At 48.4% G+C, this 21,910-nt stretch overlaps 5 protein-coding genes across 5 annotated transcripts; 3 read left to right on the top strand and 2 right to left on the bottom strand.

The window, feature by feature from the left end:
- Positions 1-481: 481 nt before the first annotated feature.
- Positions 482-760, top strand: LAESUDRAFT_646258 (uncharacterized protein; the record flags this gene model as incomplete). Its single annotated transcript, XM_040903968.1, has 2 exons — positions 482-634; positions 677-760. Coding segments are annotated over 2 exons (237 nt in total), but the record flags the coding sequence as incomplete, so codon positions are not given.
- Positions 761-8,060: 7,300 nt separating this feature from the next.
- On the top strand, positions 8,061-8,741 carry LAESUDRAFT_646478 (uncharacterized protein; the record flags this gene model as incomplete). The annotated part of the gene is made up of 2 exons (XM_040903987.1): positions 8,061-8,297; positions 8,409-8,741. 2 exons carry the CDS (start codon positions 8,061-8,063, stop codon positions 8,739-8,741), a joined length of 570 nt encoding a protein of 189 aa, XP_040767538.1.
- Positions 8,742-10,057: 1,316 nt separating this feature from the next.
- On the top strand, positions 10,058-10,336 carry LAESUDRAFT_638520 (uncharacterized protein; the record flags this gene model as incomplete). Its single annotated transcript, XM_040903476.1, has 1 exon — positions 10,058-10,336. A coding segment is annotated over one exon (279 nt), but the record flags the coding sequence as incomplete, so codon positions are not given.
- A 7,189-nt stretch (positions 10,337-17,525) lies between these two features.
- On the bottom strand, positions 17,526-18,126 carry LAESUDRAFT_756720 (uncharacterized protein; the record flags this gene model as incomplete). Its single annotated transcript, XM_040912201.1, has 3 exons — positions 17,526-17,928; positions 17,981-18,015; positions 18,094-18,126. 3 exons carry the CDS (start codon positions 18,124-18,126, stop codon positions 17,526-17,528), a joined length of 471 nt encoding a protein of 156 aa, XP_040767540.1.
- Positions 18,127-20,179: 2,053 nt separating this feature from the next.
- On the bottom strand, positions 20,180-20,584 carry LAESUDRAFT_800192 (uncharacterized protein; the record flags this gene model as incomplete). The annotated part of the gene is made up of 1 exon (XM_040913994.1): positions 20,180-20,584. A coding segment is annotated over exon 1 (374 nt), but the record flags the coding sequence as incomplete, so codon positions are not given.
- Between the last annotated feature and the right edge of the window lie 1,326 nt (positions 20,585-21,910).

Consider the following 21,910-nt stretch of genomic DNA (forward strand, 5'->3'; position numbering starts at 1 on the left):
ATTTGTGCAGGTCACAAAAGCAGACTTGCCCTTAATTGGGTTAAGTGCTTTGGTGCTTTGTGACACTGAAGCAGGGAAAGGGCAAGGTGACAAACGTGCAGCAGGTGGAAGAAGAAAGTAGCGCGGGGTCATCAGCTCAAATTGTGGCACTGGAACAAGCAATTGCTGCACTTCACAGGATGAGCACAACGTCAACTACACCACCATCCAGTAAAGGCAAGGGCAAGGCGAAAAGCTCAGATGCGGCATCAACGGCATCAGCATCTACAGTCAAGGACACCGTGGCAAGAATCCTCTTGATGGACGATTTCTCAGAGGATTTTCTGTACGAAGTGTAGGCGAGTCTGGCACTACACTTCAGGACAATTGTATTAGTACCGTGAAAGCGAATGTACCTAGCGACTATTTATATATTGCATTCACGGGTTTTTCAAAACATTCGATTGAATTGCCGATAAAATTCGTATCACGGGAAGTCCAGACAACAGCATTATTGGATTCTGAAGCATTCTCATGCTATATCGATCAGAGATTCGCTGAGAAGCACGGGTTTAAGTTGATACCCCTAAACCACAAAATAAGAATCCTCAACGCAGACGCCAGCCCCAACAAGGGTGACACAATTACTCATCATGTAGTCACAAGCATCTTAATCGGGGAGCACCGATCAACTGAGAGTTTGCTCGTCACAAATCTCGGACGCATGTCAATGATCCTTGGCATGAAGTTCTTACAAGAACATAACCCCCGAGTTGACTGAGAACATAGAGAGGTCACGTTCTCAAGATGCAGACACACGAGGAAGCAACGAGTCAGAGTAAGGGAAGAAGAAGTCAACCTTCTATTGCAACCTCGACTTGAAGATGAAGCAATTCTTCCCGATGTACACCAGGATGACAGGTGGGATCAGGAAGACAGCTTCATCAACTGGATAGACTTGCAAGACCAGGATCTTCGTAATATGGTGCACAACATCCTAGGCATAAGCAAGAAGGTAAAGGAGCATTTGGTAGAACAGCCGGCAGAAGAGACACAGGACAAAGAATATTGGTCCAAATTCGTCCCTCCAGAATTCCATCAATTGGGAGATGTGTTCTCGAAGAAGAGCTCGGAAAGAATGCCGACACGTAAGCCCTACGATCACGCAATTGATCTTGTCCCAGACGCGGCAACCCCGAGACTGGCAAAAGTCTACCCGATGTCTTTACGAGAGAAGAATTCGCTCGATGAATGGATTGATGGTGAACTGGCCAAAGGCTATATTCAACTGTCCAAATCCCCTTATGCCGCCCCGATATTTTTTGTCAAGAAAAAGGATGGCTCTCTTAGACTTGTCCAAGACTACAGGGCATTAAACAGCATCACCAAGAAGAACAAGTTCCCACTCCCCCGAATCAATGACCTTATTAACGGACTCTCAAGAGCTAGTATATTCACTACACTAGACCTGAGATGGGGGTACAACAATGTACGCCTTCGCAAGGGAGATGAGGAAAAAGCAGCGTTCATTACCCATCGAGGATTATTTGAACCCACTGTAATGTACTTCAGATTCTGTAATGCCCCTAGCACTTTCCAGGCCATGATGAACGATGTCTTAGGCGATCTCATCTGCACTGGAAAGGTGGCAGTCTACATAGATGACATCATCATCTTTATGGATAACCAGGAAGAACACAACCGTCTCACCAAAGAAGTCCGACAACGACTCAGAGATAATGACCTATTCGTGAAACCAGAAAAGTGTCACTTTGCAACCACTTTTGTCAAGTTTCTCAGACTCATAATCTCAAAAAGGTTGATACAGATGGACTCAGAGAAGGTCGACGGTGTGCTCAAATGGCCAGTGCCCACCAAGGTAAAGCAAGTACAAGCATTCCTTGGTCTGGCAAACAGGCGTGGTCCTTGAACAGTTGGGAGAAGATGAACTTTGGCATCCTGTCGCTTATTACTCCAAGTCGCTCAATGAACACGAGTGAAACTATGAGATTTACGACAAGAAAATGCTAGCTATCATTCGGGCACTAGAAGAATATAGGCAATACTTTGAAGGCCACCTGCACCCAGTTGAGATATGGTCGGATCACCTTAATCTTACCTATTTCCGACAAGCTCAGACACTGACCAGACAACAAGCTCGATGGTCACTTTACCTTACACGATTCAACTTTATTCTCCGTCATCACCCCGGAAAGACGATGATGCGTGCCGATCCTCTGTCCAGGAGGCCAGATCATGAGAAGGGGGTGAGCAATGACAATTCAGGGCAAACTTTGCTTCAGCCTGAATATTTTGCCATCCATGCGATCTCAGCCACTCATTCCTCCGAAGTTGACGATGCAAAACTTCTTGAAAGAGTGAAATTGGCACTACAAGATGATGAAATGACCAAAGGTTACCAGCACCTATTAAAAACTGGCAAGCGAGAGTTCGGAAAAGACCTTCAAGAGTGGAACTTTGAGCATGGATTGCTGCTCAGGAGAGGAAAGGTCTATGTTCCAAAAGACTCTACACCGCAGAATGAGCTGATCAAGCTGCATCATGATATCTCCATGGCCAGACACCCCGGACGATGGAAGACGCAAGAGCTGATTAGCAGGAATTACTGGTGGCCAGGGCTCACCATTGATGTAAAGAAGTACGTCCAAGGCTGTGTGACTTGTCAGAGAAACAAGACGAGCAAGCAGAAGCCTTACGGACTGTTACAACCTAATGCAGTACCAGAAGGGCCTTGGGAAATGGTTACATGTGACCTGATTACGCAGTTACCACCAAGCTCAGACCACAGGGGAGAAAAGAAGACTGCCATCCTGGTGGTCGTCGACAGGTTCACCAAACATGCTCACTTCTATCCAGTAGATGACATGGTGACAGCATCTCAAGTAGCATCAATCTTCTACAATGAAGTATTCAAACTCCACGGAATTCCCTGGCAGATCATCTCTGATCAAGGCACACAGTTCTCAGCCAAGCTATTTCAGGAATTCTGCCAGAAACTTCACATCAAGTCTAAGATGTCTACAGCCTATCACCCTAAAATGGATGGACAGACTGAACGAGTCAATCAAATTCTGGAGCAGTATCTGCACATGTATTGCAACTACCGACAAACTGATTGGGCCACACTACTGCCCACAGCGGAATTTGCATACAACAACCAAGCTTCAGAATCAACAGGCCTGTTCCCATTTTTCATTGAGCATGGTCGACACCCCTGCATGGCACCAGACGTACTGGAAGGGATACAACATCCATCCCTGGAACACTGATTCCATAACTGCGATCAAGCACAAGAACAAGCCCGTGCTGCTCTGTCGTTAGCAGCGAAAAGAATGAAGTGGTATTTCGATCTCAAAAAGCAGAATGTCCCTTTCAAAGTAGGAGACGAAGTGCTCATTCGAGAAAAAGATCTTCATGTAAAGGTCAAAAGCCAGAAGCTTGCGACTCAGAACTATGAACCTTTGAAGATCCTCGAAAAAATCGGAACCGTATCTTTCAAACTGCAACTACCAGCGGACATGAAGCTGCATCTGGTGTTTCATGCTTCCAAGCTTATAATGTTCCATCAAGACTCTATCCCAGGACACGTACCTCCCCCTAACCCTCCAGTTATCATAGATGGAGAAGAGGAATGGGACGTGGAGGACATCCTGGACTCTAGAGTCAGGTACAATAAGACCCAGTATCTCGTTAAGTGGTTAGACTATGACCACAGCGACAATACGTGGGAACCCCTGGAAAACCTTACAAATGTCAAAGACAAAGTAGAGGAATTCCATAAGACACACCCAGATGCTCCAAGAGCCAAGCCGCAAACACGCAAAGGACACAAAATTGCTCTAACCGACCACCCTGATGAATTCATGATCTTTTTCCGCACTCATCTGAATGCCCAAGCACCCTACAAGGGATTTGCAGAAGTGGTGGGATGGGATGTCAAGTCCATACAAGACATAGACATTCCCCCACACTCCAGAATGCTTATTGGCACAGGACTTGCGTTAGACCCCTCCAAAGTGGACATACATTCGAGTGGCCCCCCGAAGTGGGCTAGCCCTCAAAGGAATTGATGTTGCAGCAGGGGTAATTGACCCAGACTACACAGGGGAAATCAAGATGCTTCTCGTTAACATGACCAGCAAACCGTTCGAGGTCAGGACAGGCGATCGTGTCGCACAACTCATATGTGAATGCTACACTCCAGGAATCATTTCTGAAGCAGACAATTTACTCACCAAGCACACCATAGGAGGCGCCAAAGGCTTTGGCTCATTGGAACGATGAACCTTGAGAAGGGGGTGATATCACAGTTTTTACCTGACAAGTCATTATAGGAACAAATGCTACTAGAAGCATATCATTTTTCATCATTTCTTGTCGCACAAGAATCACGTGACCTAATGGGAGATAAGATAACACGGCATCTAGTCACATGACCTCGGATCTCTCTCGGCATTGTTACGTGACACCGATCTCCTCAGCATTGCATCATATGTCGCAATTGCCATGACGCCATATTGCATGCTTAAGAGGAGCTCCGTTGTCACAAAGCACAAAGCACTTAACCCAATTAAGGGCAAGTCTGCTTGTGTGACCTGCACAAATAAATTCACAACATAAAAGCCTGCCACAAGGGCTAGGCTGAGGATGGCGCACAGTGGCATACAACCAGCAATCAAGGCAAAGCTCCAATGCATGACCTTGCACAAAAGGTGAAAGGGGGGAGCTGGCCTGCTGGCCGCATACAATAGTTGAATGAATCTAAGGTCTTCCCTTAGATCCTCATGTGCTTATATACATGTAGTGGTGGACCCTGGGTACCCTAACTATGGTGTACTTTACTGGGGTCCTGTCCTGTCTACATGTGAACATATTGCCAAAACCAGTAATGGTTCTGGACTTTGCTATAGCAACTATCTATAAAGGTCGTGGATACGCCAAGGTAATCCTACTTTACCCAATAAGATAATTGCCTGAAGGTGGTGCCACTATTTGAGTAGCTGAAGTGGTGCCACTTATTGAGTGGCCAATGGGGGTTCTGCCATAGCGCATATTCTAATGCTGGTGCTACTATTTGGCAGCCGTGTAGTTGGTGCTGCTATTGAGCAGCGAATTGGGTGCTTGCTAGATTGATGGTCCAATGAGCACAGGTAAGTCTATTGTGGGCCAAAGAGTTCCATTCTGGGCAAGTGGCCTGGTGTCACATGACCAATGCCTGATAACTTCTGAATAGGGCAAGTGGCCAGTGTCATGTGACTGAGTGGCTGAATCATGGGCGCTTGGTGGTCATGTGGTAGACACAGTCATATCTGCGATGTATGTGGTGGTATTGTGCTGTTTGTCTAAGTATCCACTTTGTGAGACCAATATGAAGGTTGGCATCTGAATAACCACTTGTGGTTGCCAAATGATGACTTTATTGGTGCAAAAAGAAAGGTGCCACTTAATACTGTGACATCCGTCTCCGCAGGTTATTATTAGGCAACCAATCAGGATAATTGGAACAAGTCATACGATTGTAGCACCATCCAGTAGAATAGCATGTGACTCGCTTATGTAGTACTGTACAGTAGCTAGACAATCATGTATATAAGGACCAGCGAGATGAGGAGGAGACCTCAGTCTTATTCTCCTTCGTCCACCACTACCATCACAGAGGGGTCTTACCAGACACTCTCAGTGTGCTATACATCTTTTTGCATCCTCACTTGTGTGATAGCGCCTCTCGCCTTGCCAGTAAGTCTTACTCTGCGACTAGCGACTAGGCCTCATCAGTGGGCACGTCATACCGCCACAGCTCATCGCTGTAGGCTCTTAGCCAGGAGGCCCTCAAGGGGACTCTATTTTGGTTGTCTATCTTTGTCATCGGCGTGCTGTGACACCTTCCCTCCCGTCTACTCTTATGACTGATGCGTCGGACTTTGCCATTGCCGGTATTCACCCCCAGCCTGACGATAATGACCTTCTCCACCCAGTCGCATACTTCTCATGCAAGCTCTCACCAGCTGAAATCAATTATGAAATCTATGATAAGGATTTACTGGCTATCGTTGATTCCTTCTGCGACATGCACGCCTGGCTGATTGGCACATCCACACTGGTCTCAGTCATCTCTGACCACAAGAATCTCGAGTACTTCATGTCCTTCCGGGTTCTCAACCATCACCAAGCTCGGTGGTCTATGTTCCTATCCGAATTCAACTTCTGCCTTGACTATGCTCCTGGATCACATAACCCAGCTGATGCACCTTCCCGTCATCCTGACTTCGCACCTCAACCAGGGGATGACGTCCTTCTTCAACAACAAAAGACGCTTCTCACGAACACACACACCAAACGTATTTACCTCATCAACATGCTCAGTGCTCCCACCGCTACTTCTGCCTTCTCAGTTGCGTCTCTAACCACACTCACTCTCGACAACTTGGAGCTTCTGGAGAGATTCAAGGATGCAACCCAGCATGACACAGAATGGCATGAAGCCAAGGCCTCTGGAGATGAGAACTTTGCCATTCAAGACAACCTCGTCTTTCACAAGGGTTGCTTGTATGTTCCGCCATCTCTGTGATCTGAGGTTCTGAATTCTCGACATGATGCACTGACCGCTGGACAACCTGGACGAGCGTGAACTCTCAGCCTCATCGAACGTGACTACTCCTGGCCTGGCATGCGCACCTTCGTCCGTCAGTATGTCGCGGCATGCAACACTTGTGCTTGTTGGAAGGAGAGTGCGTGCAGCACTCAGGTACGCTCTTGTCATAAGCGGGGAGAAGTGGCCGGTTGGACGGTCAGAGCGACGTTGTCACAGTATTAAGTGGCACCTTTCTTTTTGCATCATTAAAGTCCTCATTTGAGTGGTTATTCGGACGCCAACCTTCATATTGATCTCGCAATGTGGATACTTGGACAAACAGCACAATGCCGCCACATACATCACGGACATGACTGTGTCTACCACATGACCACCAAGGGCCCATGATTCAGCCACCCAGTCACATGACACTGGCCACTTGCCCTATTCGGAAGTTGTCAGGCGTTGGTCACGTGACACCAGGCCACTTACCCAGAAAGGAACCCATTGGACCATCAAGCTAGCAAGCACCCAATTCACCACTCAAGATAGTGGCACCACTTTGCTGCCTAAACCAATAGGCAGATACCACAACAGAGGATCCCCCTACCAACCGGCATACAGTATAGCCAGGTACAGGATAGGCTAGATCTTCTCACAACCCTATCCAGATGAAGACTGATCGTCACACTCATTGTTCTGAGTTTGAACAGATCCTCTCATCTGATGTTGCAACCGTTGTGATGTGCTCTGTTGGCCATCACCCATTGGCCCCTCAACAGTGGGCCCACTTACAGGCATTTATCTCATTGAATTAGATAGGATTACCTTGGCGTATCCACGGCCTTTATAGATAGTTGCCATAGCAAAGTCCAGAACCATTACTGGTTTTGGCAATATGTTCACATGTAGAAAGGACAGGACCCCAGTAGGTACACCTTAGTTAGAGTGACCAGGGTCCACCTCTACATGTATATAAGCCCATGAGGATCTAAGGGAAGACCTTAGATTCATTATCCTATTGTATACGGCCTAAACAGCCAATTCACCCCTTTGTTGTGAGCATAAGGCTAAGGGCCCTTTGAGCCTCATTTCCAGACTGCATACCACTGCGCGCATCCTCAGCCTAGCCCTTGTGGCAGGCTTTTTATGTGGGATCATTTGTGCAGGTCACAAAAGCAGACTTGCCCTTAATTGGGTTAAGTGCTTTGGTGCTTTGTGACAGACGTGCCCTAGCAATGAGTGGTGTCATACGATAGAGTCCGACCATGGCATTAGTCAATAAATAACAGACCGAGAAGATGTACATACCTCAGTAGTTACTGCATCTAAACGACTCTAACGAGGTCCCTGTACAATGGACTCGTCTTTGCTGTGCTCTCGCTGTGCTTAGATTGGGAAACTCCGAGATAAACTACCCCCATACCTTATTCTTTGGCCTCTGCTGCATCTGCTCGCATTCTTCCTGTGCAACTGGCATCAACCTGACATGTCCAAGACAACTGAAACCACAAAGTTCCCTCTCTTGGGTGAGGACAACTATGGCGAGTGGGCGATCTGGATGGAAGCGGAGCTGATCAGGAAGGAGCTGTGGGAGGTGATGATGATTGAAACATCGCCACCGACAGATGCGACGGAGATGGAGGCAGCAGTGTGGCTGGAGGCAGAAAAGGCCAAGCGCTTGATGACCAAGATGGCGAAAGCATGGGTGGAAATGGTGCTGCGGGTATTGGCAGGGCAGCTGGTGCACCTGGTGAGTCATGACCCTATGGAGTGCTGGGTGACTCTGGTGCAGGTGCACTGAGCATATGGGTTTGCGACCTGACTGGTGATGCAGCGATGCTTCTACAAGGTGGTGAAGGGCCCTGACGAGGTGATGTCGGCGTGGATCGAGCGGGTGAAGAAAATGGCCACAGATCTGGAATCCACCGGGGTAAAAGTAGAAGAAGAGGACATGGTGTTGGGACTCACCATGGGCCTTGGAGAACACTATGACCAGCTCATAGTCACGCTCGACTCGATCCCACCCGAACAGCTTACTGTCGCAAATGTTACAGTGAGACTTCTGAATGAGAAGACCTGCCAGAAGAATATGGAGGATGACCGGGATGCGGTGGCCATGATGGCTAAGGCTGGGAAAGGGAAGTGGAAGGTGGCTGCAGGGGGGTGAGAAGCGTAAGTGCTTCAAGTGCAGAGGAATAGGGCACATACAGAAGGACTGCCCGACCAAGTCGGATGATGACAAGGACGACTTGGATGATGAGAAAGGGAAGCCGGATGACAAGGGTGCGAAGGCCAAGGTGGCATATACTGATGGCCACATTCGCCTATTCTGACAGCTTGACGATGGCGATCGAGGGGGCGTGTTGGAAGGAGAGTGCACGCAGCACTCAGGTATGCTCTTGTTGCAAGCGGGGAGAAGTGGCCGATCGGACAGTCAGAGCGACGTGCCCTAGCAATGAGTGGGTGTTGTACGATAGAGTCCGACTGTGGCATTAGTCAATAAATAATGGACCGAGAAGATGTACATACCTCAGTAGTTTACTACATCTAAACGACTCTAACAAGGTCCCTGGACAATGAACTCATCTTTGCTGTGCTCTCGCTGTGCTTAGACTGGGAAACTCTGAGAGTGCTCGCATAAAGACTTCATGACACAAGCTATATGGCCTGCTCCAGCCTCTCGACATCCCCGATAGGCCCTGGCACTCCATCTCTATGGATTTCATTGCGAAACTACCTCGGTCGCATGGTTATGACTCTATTTGGGTGGTCTGTGATCACCTCACTCGAGCTGCACACTTTGTTCCCTGCCTCGAAATGATCACAGCCCCGGATCTCGCATATCTCTTCCTTGATCGCATCTTCCACCATCACGGTCTTCCCAATTCAATTGTCTCAGATCGCAGATCCATCTTTGTCTTCAAATTCTGGTCCGAACTTGCACGTCTGCTCAAGATTGACCTTCGTACCTCTACAGCCTATCACCCGCAGTCTGACGGCCTTACTGAGCGCACTAATCAAATGCTAGAGACCTACCTCCGTGCATTCACATCTTACCAACAAGACGACTGGGTTGATTACCTTCCTCTCACAGAGTTTGCCTTCAACAATGCAGTGAATGCTTCCACCAAGCAAACACCTTACTTTGCGAACTTTGGTTTCCATCCTACATTTGAACCTCATCTCACTATGTGATCCACCGTTCCTGCTGCTGCTGACCTCACTGACCGATTATGACTCATTCACGATGAGCTGCGTGTGGAACTCACGCACGCCCAAGCCTCACAAGCATGTTTCTACAATCGCCACGTCTCTACTGCTCCTGCGTTCCAGCCCAGCGATCTCGTCTGGATCTTGTGCCGTAACATCAAAACCACATGCCCCTCTGACAAGCTCGATTATCGGAAGCTTGGCCCATATCCAATCGAATGCACCTGTGGCTCGTCCTCATTCAAACTTAAGCTGCCACTATCTATGTCGCATCTCCATCTGGTCTTCCACGTCTCCCTCCTCGAGCCATATCAACCTCCCGCCAACATCCTTCATCACTCGCCTGCACATCCTGCACATATCGAGCTCCAGTCCGATCTTTCACAGATCAAGACGTTCCTCGACTGTCGCAAGGTCGGGTGCCAGTATGACTATTTCATACATTGGAAGGACCAGCCAGTTTCCGAGCGATCTTGGGTCGCTCTCTCTGACATTCCTTCCTCACTCAATGAGCAGCTCAACCGGTTCCACCGCTGGCACCCAACGCTGCCTCGTCTGCATCGTGTTGTTTTCAACTGATGCCTCTCCCAATTTTTGGAATCCTCTGCATCTTCGGATGTAGGCCCTACTAATAATAACTCCTCCACTCAGGTTACCTCTGTCGACCCTGTATCTCTTGCGCAAATGTCTCGCTCCACCTCGCTGCCTATCGTGTGTCAAAACCTTCGCATGGCTTATGAACCACCATCACAAACGACTACTCACTCCAGTCATATCGCCCGCCCTCCCGTACGCTATAATCCTTAATTGTGTCACAGCGCTCTGCCTAGGACGGGGGGTGATGTCATGATCTCTCTCACACTACAGACACACTGCGGACTTCTGATGCTCTTCTGTCGCTGTATGTTCCATTCCTCATTAGTTTCATCCACTCCGCAGCGCGCTCTCAACTACTCGAGGTTGAATAGCCTCGAGGCAGATATTCTTCTTTTGGACACAGACGTTGTAGACAACGTTCTAGCCGTGCTTGGTTTTCTTCAGATGACTCTTGCATCTGCTTCCACTTACGAGATCATTCTTATATTCTTCCTTAGTAATGCTTTCATCCTACATGTATATAAGCTGTGACGATTCTCTGGAAATCGTCGCAGGAACAACGCCAGTAGTCTCTCGATGTACCTTCCTATCTATCCTCTTTGCTCCTCATTGCCTTCGCTCCTCACGTTGCCCTTATCTCCTAAGTCGAGCCATTACAATTGGCTAATGTCTCATCATACCATCTCTATGGATTATATAATTGGACAATGCTATACCAGATGTTCCGGTAACTCTCTTCTTCATTCTGTGATCTATAAGATTATTTGGAATATGTTATCCCTTCAACAGAAACGACATGCCAACCTCAGGCTTCCACTTACCCGAGTATCCCCGCTTAACAGGTGTTCATTCATGAGAGCTTATATCAATACACGATATGCATACTAGCTACGAGCTACAATTACATTAAATGTTCATCGCCATCGCAGGGCATATGACGCACGGCACTGGACATACCAGGAGATGACAGCACAGGAGAGGCCCTAGAGAGGGTGCAGATGGTGCCAAAGATATTTCATCTCATGATCGACATCAGAGAAAGGGACCTGAATGCTGACTAGGACTGCACAAGGATATAGAATAGTTGCATAGGATGCAATGAGTAAGCCGAGGTGAAGAGGATGCAGGGTGGGAGGTGACTGGAATGCGAGTCATTCAATCATGCTGCACTCAGCTGATCATGTTGATGTCGATGCTGTCCTGAACCATCTCCCACAGCAGGCTATCAAGACAGCAGAAGTCAGCTGCAAGTTACCAAATCATAGATTGTAACATGAGCACACAGCTCATGTCCCGCAACCGCTACACAATGGCAATGATCTTCTCAACCACGTATTCGACCTGAGCCTCAGTCATGAACCAGCCCCATATCTGCCATAGCCTGAAAACAGAGAAGGATCGTCAAGGCGATGTGCCATGATCGGGTTGCGAGGTTCATACGAGCTCCAGACAGCACTTGCAGCCATGATGGTGATCCAGATCCTCTCTGTTGAGAAAGCTGAACCTCACGACCAAGGCTCAGGGACAAGCCAAGGTACCGAGGCCCTCACAAATGAGAGTCCAGACCAATGTGGCTGAGGGATTAGATAATATTTCTAAATGTGTACATGTATATATAAAGGAATGTCATATCGGGAAGATCTGCATCATCTCGCATCCTCTTTCATCCTGGACGCTCACCCGCATTCCATGTTCCTAATCTGAGGCTTAATAGATTATGAGCCCTGGGCTTTCAGATTAACCTCGAACCTTATCAATCGACTGCTCTGACATTACTTGGCAACATGGCTGAAGAGAAAGAGAGATCATCATACCCACACATCGAGCCCCTAAAAGAAGACACTTGGATGCCCTGGAAGACCAAGATGGAGGCCATCCTCGATGATAAAGGGCTCTTGCCCTGGATTAAGGGCAAGAAAAAGAAGTCCAAATTCCAAATCGTCGGAGACCCCGAAGAGATCCAAGCACGCGAAGATGAGATCGAAGAATGAGAAAAGAAAGACCATTCCGTGTGCACCATTATCACGATCAATCTCAGCAACGACCAGATTGTGAATGTGACAGGTGTGACATCTGCTCGAGACATGTGGAAGAAACTTTGCATGGTTAAGGAGTAACACAGACAAAGCGGTATCGATTCTCTCATTCAATGTCTCTACTGTACATATGCGAGCGAAGGAGATGACATCGGGAAGCATATTAAGGAGTTATGCAAGATCTGAGAAGAACTACATGTCATGGGAAACGAGATTGACGACAAGCAATTTCGTAACGTCATCGTCACCTCATTGCCCGATAGCGGGAAAACGTTCACGGACACCTATTTCGGATTCTGAGGTGAGCTCATCGATAGTGACAATGAGGAAATGGAGGAACAGAGGTGAGAGAGAGAGAGGAAGAGGAACATAACCGTGCAACAACTCATCGGGATAGTTCTCGATGAGTGGCGCTGCTGCAAAGATCGTGATCTGAGCTCGGGAACGGATCAAGCAATGATAGCCGCTCACGAGAAGAGGAAGTGTCCTTCAGAGCACCTGAAGAATCCCAGAGCTAAAGCTGAGTCCTCAGACAATGTGATCGTCTGTTCTAACTGCGGCAAGCCACGTCACACCAAAGCTGAATGCTTTGCTAAGGGAGGCAGAAAGGAAGGCCAGTGGCCGCAGTGGTGGAAGAGACCTGACGAAAAGAGGCAAAAGAGAGTGGATCGCACCAACAAGGGTGAAGGATCCTCGAAGGGCAAAGAATGTGCATTTGTAGTGCATGATTCTAACGAAGATCAGAACACTGTATCCCTAGATAATTCTGACAAAGATATTTCTTCCTTTTATTCGTGGATTGCTGATACAGCGATGACCTCGCATGTCACAAACCAATGCAAGATCTTCACATCGTATCAAGCGCTTGAGAATCATACCATCTCCGGATTAAATTCGGGGAGCTTAGTGGCAGTTGACCGCGGCTCTGTAGATCTCGAAAGCACATTTGGAGATCGGAAAGTGTGATTCTGACTCGATAATGTGCTATATGCGTCGCAGGCATGCCACAACTTAATTTTGCTTGGGTGGCTGGATGCTGCAGGTGGTCGCATTGTTGCAGAAAATAAAAGAGCTATTCTCATTGATAAAAATGGGAAGACATTGGCTACTGCCACACGTCAGGGCTATTTATATTTCACTGACAATGTGTGACCATTGCCTAAATCATCGAGCATCACCTATGCAATGCAGGAACATGCTCCGCATACATGGGCAGAGTGGCACTGTATTTATGGCCATATCGGAAAAGATGCGCTGAAGCGCCTTCATCGAGAATCACTTATTGATGGCTTCACTGTCATTCTGAACTCCGACGATTTCATGTGCAAAGCGTGCATCCAGGTGAAGTTCTCCCACAAGCCATACCCGAAGAGCGCTGACCATAGAAGTGAGATCTCCAGTGAATTAACACATACTGATGTGTGGGGACCTGCTCCGACGACCGCTCTACAAGGTTGGCGATACTACATTACTTTTACTGATGATGCCACACATCGCAGTGTCATCCTTTTTATGAAAACAAAGGATGAGACCTCTCAGAAGGTCAAAGAATATATGACGTACCTCGATTGCCGATTCGGTCATCAGCCGAGGATGATCCAAATTGACAATGGACGTGAGTATCTCAATTCAGATCTTACTGATTGGTGTCATTCTCAGAGAATTGAGACTGGTGCTACTGCACCATATTCTCCTCCCCAGAATGGCGTTGCGGAGCGTCTCAACTGCACGTTGCTTTCTTTAGCACGTGCAATGTTGTTTGCCCATGCTCTACCTCGTTTCCTATGGGCTGAAGCAGTGCGCCATGCGGTTTATATTAAAAACTGTGCACCTACACGTGCGCTCAATGGCACCACTCCAGACGGTAAATGGAATGATAAAAAACTGAATATCACTCACCTTCGAGAGTTCGGTTGCATTATATGGGTTCTTGATGAAGAACTCAACTTATATAAGCTTGTGCCGTGAGCCAGCAAACATATCTTTGTTGGTTACATGGACGGTCCCAAAGCAATTAGATATTATGACGCTAAAATGCGTCAAATTAAAATAACGCATAATTATCATTTCTTACCTACACTAGAACCTGCTTTAACTGATTCCCCATTTGGAGAGTCGCATCAGCCTGCGAATACGCAGTGTATGGAGGAGTCCAAGAGTAATAGCGATGCGTAGATATTTGCATTAGGTGATGATCCGTCCTGAGACCTTGATCTGGCTCGAGAAAGTGATCAAAATTCTCGGAAGAGAAAAAGGTGAGAATATGACGCACCTGTTGAGCCCAGAAGGACGAGCAGAAGAGCCGTTCAGCAAGATTATCAATTGCTGAACGATTCGAGCGCCGATGATCCGTCCTCAGAAGATGACGACACACCGGAACTGGAAGAAGCTCAGAGCGTTGAAGCTCAGAGCACCGGTGATCTTGATCTGAGCATGAACGATGAACGTCTCGAAACGATTCATGCAGTCCTAAGCTTGGCAGCAGTCCTCGATTGAGAAATCCAATAAATGGACGTCAAAGGAGCGTACCTGAATGGATCCCTGAAAGAGAAAATATATATGCATCAACCTGAAGGGTATAGCAATGGAACAATCGAGTATGTCGCCTTAGAAAAACTTTGTATGGACTCAAACAAGCAGGTCACAAGTGGAATATTGAATTAAATCAACGTTTATTAAACGTGGGTTTCAAACGTTTACTTGCAGATCCATGCGCATACATCCGAATCTGAGGGAATGAAATAGAAATTGTCACCGTTTGGGTAGAGGATCTATTATTATTCACCAACGATCCGAACGTTATGGGACTCCTTAAAAAGGAACTTCAAAATATGTTTGAAGTCACCAACTTAGGAGAACCTCATAAGATCATTGGTATTGAAATTACGAGAGATCGCGCTAAACGCACGATTAAAATCTCTCAATCTCAATACATACAGGCTTTATTATTCAAACACGGATTAGCAAATGCTAATTCCGTTGGAATGCCTCTTGATCTGAACATAACGCTCGAGAAGGAAGAAGATAATGATGATAGCGTGCCTGATCGAAGCAACGCATATGCGTCATTAATTGGTTCCTTAATGTATGCCATGTAGCGACCTGTCCCGATATCGCATTTGCCGTGCAACACCTCAGCTCATTCACAGCAAACCCAGCGTTAGCGCATTGGACAGCTGCTAAACACGTGCTCCGATATCTCGCAAGAATGCACAATGCTAGAATAACTTATGGCCTTGAAAATCAGGCCGACACACGTGCTCAATCTGAGCATTGCATGTATTTCCATGGATTCTCCGATGCTGATTACTCAAATGATGTACGCGATCGAAAATCCATCTCCAGCTTCATGTTCTGCCTCGGATCAGGCGCGATAACGTGGAGTGCCAAGAAGCAAACCACAGTCACATTGTCTACAACTGAGGCAGAATACATCACATCTGCGGCAGCAGCCCGCGAAGCCATGCGGCTGCGAAGTTTATTTAAACAAATAGGCTTCAATCAGTCCCAACCTACCCTGTTGTATGAGGATAATAATTCTGCAATTGCAATTGCAAAAGATCCTCAGTTTCATGCACGTTCCAAACATTTTGATGTAAAATATCATTATGCGCACAAACAGCAACAAAGGGGATGTATTAATATTGTTTATTGTCCTACTGAGGATATGATTGCGGACATTTTTATGAAAGCACTCCCCAAACCGCGGCATCAAAAGCTATCTCGTTTGCTTGAGATGTCCATCGGCTTGCGGGGGGGTGTTGAGAAAGCCGAACCTCACGACCGAGGCTCGGGGACAAGCCGAGGTACCGAGGCCCTCACAAATGAGAGTCCGGACCAATGTGGCTGAGGGATTAGATAATATTTCCAAATGTGTACATGTATATATAAAGGAATGCCATATCGGGAAGATCTGCATCATCCCGCATCCTCCTTCATCCCGGACGCTCACCCATGTTCCGTGTTCCTAATCTGAGGCTTAATACTCTCGCATCGCCTCCCCATCAATGGGACTCATGGTACGTCTCCGTGACTTTGCGTGATTCGCTGATGCCTGGAAAGATACCGCTTCCGTCGTGCAAAACGGTGAGCTGAACGGCCACTTGGCTGTGTCGACCTTAGCTTCACGTATATCGAGGGCGAGAGTCTGCTTATGGCGCTCAAGGTGTGTCTTTACGGTCGTTCATTGCGGGGTCCATGCCAACTTTGGGTTCGTGCTGCAGGGTATCGCATTGTCATCAGGAAGCGCGTGCACGTCGGTGTCGCTCAGGCCATCCCAAGTGCTTTGCGCACCCAGCGCCGCAGAAGACATGCCGCATTCGTCATTACACTTCGATATGAAAGGATCTCTCACCAATCAAGGCCCACCAAATGCCTAGCTGCGGACGTTCTCCATCGATATCCTATTCGGATATATGTTTGCAGATGCTGCATAGCACGAATGGCAAGACGCTGGTACCGGCAAGACCATTTGGCCAAACGGCCTATGGTACGATGCTATGGTTTGAGCGCTGGATCAAGTTGAATATCGAGTGCTCAATGCTGTGGTGGCTGACTTAGGCTGAGTGCAAAAGCGTATCTGTAGCTGAGGGTATGCATGCCCAGGTCGATATTGAATTTGACCGGCTCAAGCTCAAGCTTCGATTGGTCTCACCAGTTACCGGGCTGGTCTCATGGTGCAGCCGAGGACGCCTCTGGAAAGGCTCTGTTAACTACACATCTGCCAATAGGAATTCGATAGACCTATATATAGTCCAAGCATAGTATCAATAGAATCACAGAGTGGAGTTATCGAAAGGTCTGCTACACAGGACGATTTGAAGACGACGAAAGACGATGCACATCTCTGACTACGTAGGGGCGGACGAAGTATTAGATGAATAGGAAACAGGTATGGTATGAGTGGTGCTTGACAGCGAGGTTGTACCGATCTTCCAAAATCCAATAAATACGGAACCAGGACGCTTGCGCCTAATATATAGGGAAGTTTCGATATAGAGAAAGAATTGCGGACCTAAAGTACACGAAGTCAGCGTGAACATCGCGCATGAGGCAACAAACTCACCAGGTTCCAAAACATGTTACACGAACAACTTCAGCCCCTCGCCTTAGTAGTTGTCCTCCCAATCCTCTGCGGCCTCTCCCTCCGCCTGACCCTGCTCCACATCGTCCTCGCGGCCTTGACCAGATGGTGTAGCCTCCATGGGTGCCTCAACTTGCTGTGCTTTGCAATGACGGTATTGATTCGAAGGGCCGGTGACCATTGCCTCATCTGCGACAGCATTTGCCTGGTTGGTGGTGGTTACGGAAGGCTCCGTCTCTGGGTCAATTGCAGGAATGCTGTTTGAGAGACCAGAAGGGATCACAAGGCTGGGTATGTCGATGTCCAATTCAGTCTGCACCCCATGGCCTGAGCGGACAAATGAGGGAGTATCGGATTGCTCCCTCTGCGCGGCTCGGGCCGTTTCTTGGATATTCAGCAAAATACGAGATACAAGAATTGTGGTGAGCCTATAACATGCATGAGTATTTGTTGCAGTCAGCATAGATCTTGAAACTTAACGGTGTCTCCAAATTGTTGACAACATATAGGGCACTCTACATAGGAGGTCAGGGTTTTTAAGAAGACATTCAGCAGCATCAGTGCGGGAGTTGATGAAGATTTGGATGACTGACCTGGCCAACAATCTCCAGGATGCTAGCGATCATGTTCAGCAGTAATAATGTTCTATGGCGAACGTCTCAGTTTTCCGTGCAATTGAAAGGAGCTGGCCAAGTACATGAACTGAATTGTACCTACGGACAGCAAAACAAATTAACCCAATCACGGTCCAACAACATAAGCTTTACTCGCCATCTCTCAGCAACAGTGTCACAAGTGATGGCCTCTGCGAAAACACTCCAGTGGAGTTCCGGCTAAGTTGTTTGTATAGCATCGTCCAGATGACACCGAGCACTACAACATTGTTGACCACAGAAATAACAAGGAGGGCGATTGTTTCTATGAAGTGACGTTCCGTGTGGCTCATTTGGAGAAGGAAGAGTCCGTCTAATCAGCTTACGCCTGGTATTTGACAGTTGAGAAGGAAATATAAACTGTCGACAGAACTTGTTGCTTACTTTGTGTAGGTGCTCGCAAACGAATTAGGTGGGACCGTATAGCATATTGCCGTTGATCCTAGAACAATGACCGCGGCTGATCGATTCGCGAAGGCTTCTCACGACAAGAGAGTTAGTGATGGAACGATTTCTTCAGTCCAATTATCGTAGAGAGCGTATCAACGACAATATCGAGCCCCAATAACGCAACGGCTAGCAAAGCAACAATCATAGTAGGATGCCAGTTATGTTCGGTCACTGCATATACTCGTAGTAACGTGACCACTGCGATCGGATATCAGTATCTAGGTGAAACGTGGTGCACGTAAATATACCTTGGGACACAGCTCCGATTGCGAGCTGAAGACTGTATGTTGCATTCATCACTACTTCACAGCTAAATGATACGAAGTGTAACAGATTTTGCAACTCCGTGAGCTAGAGCCCTCGGAACGAACCTCTGCCGTGACATTCTGTCAGACCGCCGTCATCGGATAAACCTACCATCGCGATACTTACAGTTTGTGGGTAGATATTTGTTATCCCCGCGATCGATACAGCGCCATAGACGAGAGCCAGTAGTCGATTGATGAAGAAGAGGACTGCCGGGAATGACCTTTTGCCCCAAAAGAATTTAACCTCTTGGTTGAACGTAGTAATATGTTCGTGGAATATGAGGGCTAGATCAGGTCATCGTTCCAATGCATTGCAGCGTTCAGTTACGATCACACTCACCTGCTCCGGATGCAGAGGCACAATTCGATATGAAGCTATGCATGACGAGCCCTCGGAATTAGCAAATTGGTTAACAGGGATAAATGCAAAGCTCACTTTATCTTGAGCAGCTCGATCAGCTCCGAGGTCAAGCTCGCCATGGTACGAATAGAGGATAGCAGTGGATGACAAAGATGTGAGTAGCAGCTCGCTCTGGGTAGCTATTTAACATGCTTGGAATATGATCATCAGATGCAAAGAAAAAGGAATTTACAGGTGCGAAAGTACAAAGATTCTTCTCTTGTTGGAGTTGACCAGTCGATTGAGGATTCTGCGCAGTTCTCACAGTACGATGGGCTCAACTTAGCTGACATTCTTTGTTGGAAGTCATACGGACTTTATGTCCAGTGGGACACGGACTTAGACGTTCTGCGCGCATTCGCTTATGTAATCATATAGCCACAAGCGTGCTCGATTTTTTCCTGCTACCTCAGCACTCGCATCATACATCGAGGCTGAGGTAAGTACCTACTGGATTCCTTACATGCTTTTACTTATACACTGTAGTCACTCGTTCCTATGTGTCTACAGGTATTTATATAGCACTCGCATCATACATCGAGGCTGAGTCACTCATTCCTATGTGTCTACAGCCCTCGTAAATTTTCACCTCGAACAATAGGTTATGAGCCCCGGAGCTACACACTAACCTGTCCACTCATTGAGGCTTCCACTGTGCTCACACTCCTTTAATTCTTCTCTCTTCAACCGGCACCCACACCAGCACCTCCTGCACCACAGTCTACACCTTCTCACTCCACGCCCTCTCACGCCATGTCCAAATCCGTCAAACTCTCTCTCGGCTCAAACCGCCTCTACGACATTCCATTTCTCGAGGATGATGGAGCAAACTACCAGCAATGGAAGTTCCATCTCGAGACGGTGCTATGCATCAGAAAGCTCTGGAACATCACCCAGGGTAAGGAAGCTCGACCTGCAGATTCCGAACCTGACAAGCAGGCCGAATGGGATGACAAGGATCAAGACGCAAAGGCGCAGATCACGCTCACGCTCAAAGACACGCCTCTGAGCGGCATCATGTACGAGAAGACGGCGAAGTCTGTATGGGACAAACTCGCCGCGCGGTATGAGGGGAAGGGGAAAACAGACGATAGCGCACCTCATTGGTGAGCTATTTCGTGGTACGCTCTCTGATGAGACCGGTATGGAGGCACAGCTCGATGGCATGGTCCAAAAGGCCAACACTCTGGCCACACTCAGACAGCTGCTCGAAGACTCGCTGATCGCGGTCGCCATGGTCATATCACTCCCCCCGTCCTATTCAGTACTTCGCACCATCCTCATGTCAACGAGCGACAAGCTCACCACAGAGACAGTCACAAACCAGGTCCTTACTGAAGAGCGCGAACGCCTCAAGGAGGGATCGCAGCACGCGCTTGCCGCCAAGCTGTCAGGTATGCCATCAACATCGAAGTCGAATGGGAAGCAGCCGAAATCCGGCAAGAAGTGTGGCTATTGCCACAAGCTGAACCACACAGAGGAGGAGTGCCGAAAGAAGAAGAGAGACGAGGAGAAGCAGGAGGAGGAAGAGGGTAGCGACGACAGTGAAGACCTTGCGGCGAAGGTCGCGTCCACCCGGGGTACCACAGTGTCCCCCGTCCTCCGACTGTTCATCGCCCACGCACTCACGCAGCGCAGCCTATCCGCCGACCATTGGATTCTCGACTCGGGCGCAACGGCATCTATGAGCTCACGCCGTGACTGGTTCATTCAATTCACGAACCTTACCTCACCGAAGCGTGTCTGGCTCGGAGACAGACGGTACGTTCACGCAGAAGGTATCGGGCAGATCTACATCGATTTAGCCACCGATGACGGACGTACAACCCCGACGCTGCTACAGGACGTATACTACGTACCACAGCTCCAGGGCAACCTCCTCTCCACCTCGCGACTCACCGAACAAGGTCAGACCCTCACGTTCTGTGGCGACGCCTGCAAAATCACCTGCAACGGTGAGACAACGGGCCTAGCGCACAAGACGGACGGTCTCTACGTCCTCGAGTCGATCCCACGCGCTCCCATGCGAGCGTTCGTAGCGCACGTGGACTCCTCCACGGATCCCGATGAGTTTTCACTCGAAGCGCTGGCGGCGAAGACGACGACGCACAAGGCGAACATCGTAAAGTGGCACCACAAGACCTGCCACATGGGTACCGAACTCACCCTACAAACGGTCTATCAAGGCGCGGTCAGTAACACGAACACCGTGAGCAACGCGACTCGCGACGTGAAGACCGGTAAGCCCATCCAGACAGGCATCAAGCCCTCGGCCACACACATCCGCACGCACGGGTGTACGGCCCATGACGCCAGACTCGACCTCAAGTCGGTCAAGCGCGTCACCCTCGGGCATGCTCAAAACGCGAAGGCACACGCTGCCTCTCACCGAACGAGTGGGCGCACACACGACGCGCACAACGCCGCCTCCGACGAGGGCGTCCGTACACGGCAGAGACGCACGGTGAACGACCCTGAACTTCAACGCGAAGTGCAGGGCAAATCGCCAAGCTCACCTGCCGGCACTCCTCACACCCCTCGCGAATGACGAGCGGCTCGTATCGCGATCGTAGCCGCCGAACACGACCCAACGCCGCCA

Source organism: Laetiporus sulphureus (genome assembly GCF_001632365.1).
Source record: "Laetiporus sulphureus 93-53 unplaced genomic scaffold LAESUscaffold_7, whole genome shotgun sequence".
In the NCBI taxonomy this organism is placed as follows: Eukaryota; Fungi; Basidiomycota; class Agaricomycetes; order Polyporales; family Laetiporaceae; genus Laetiporus; species Laetiporus sulphureus.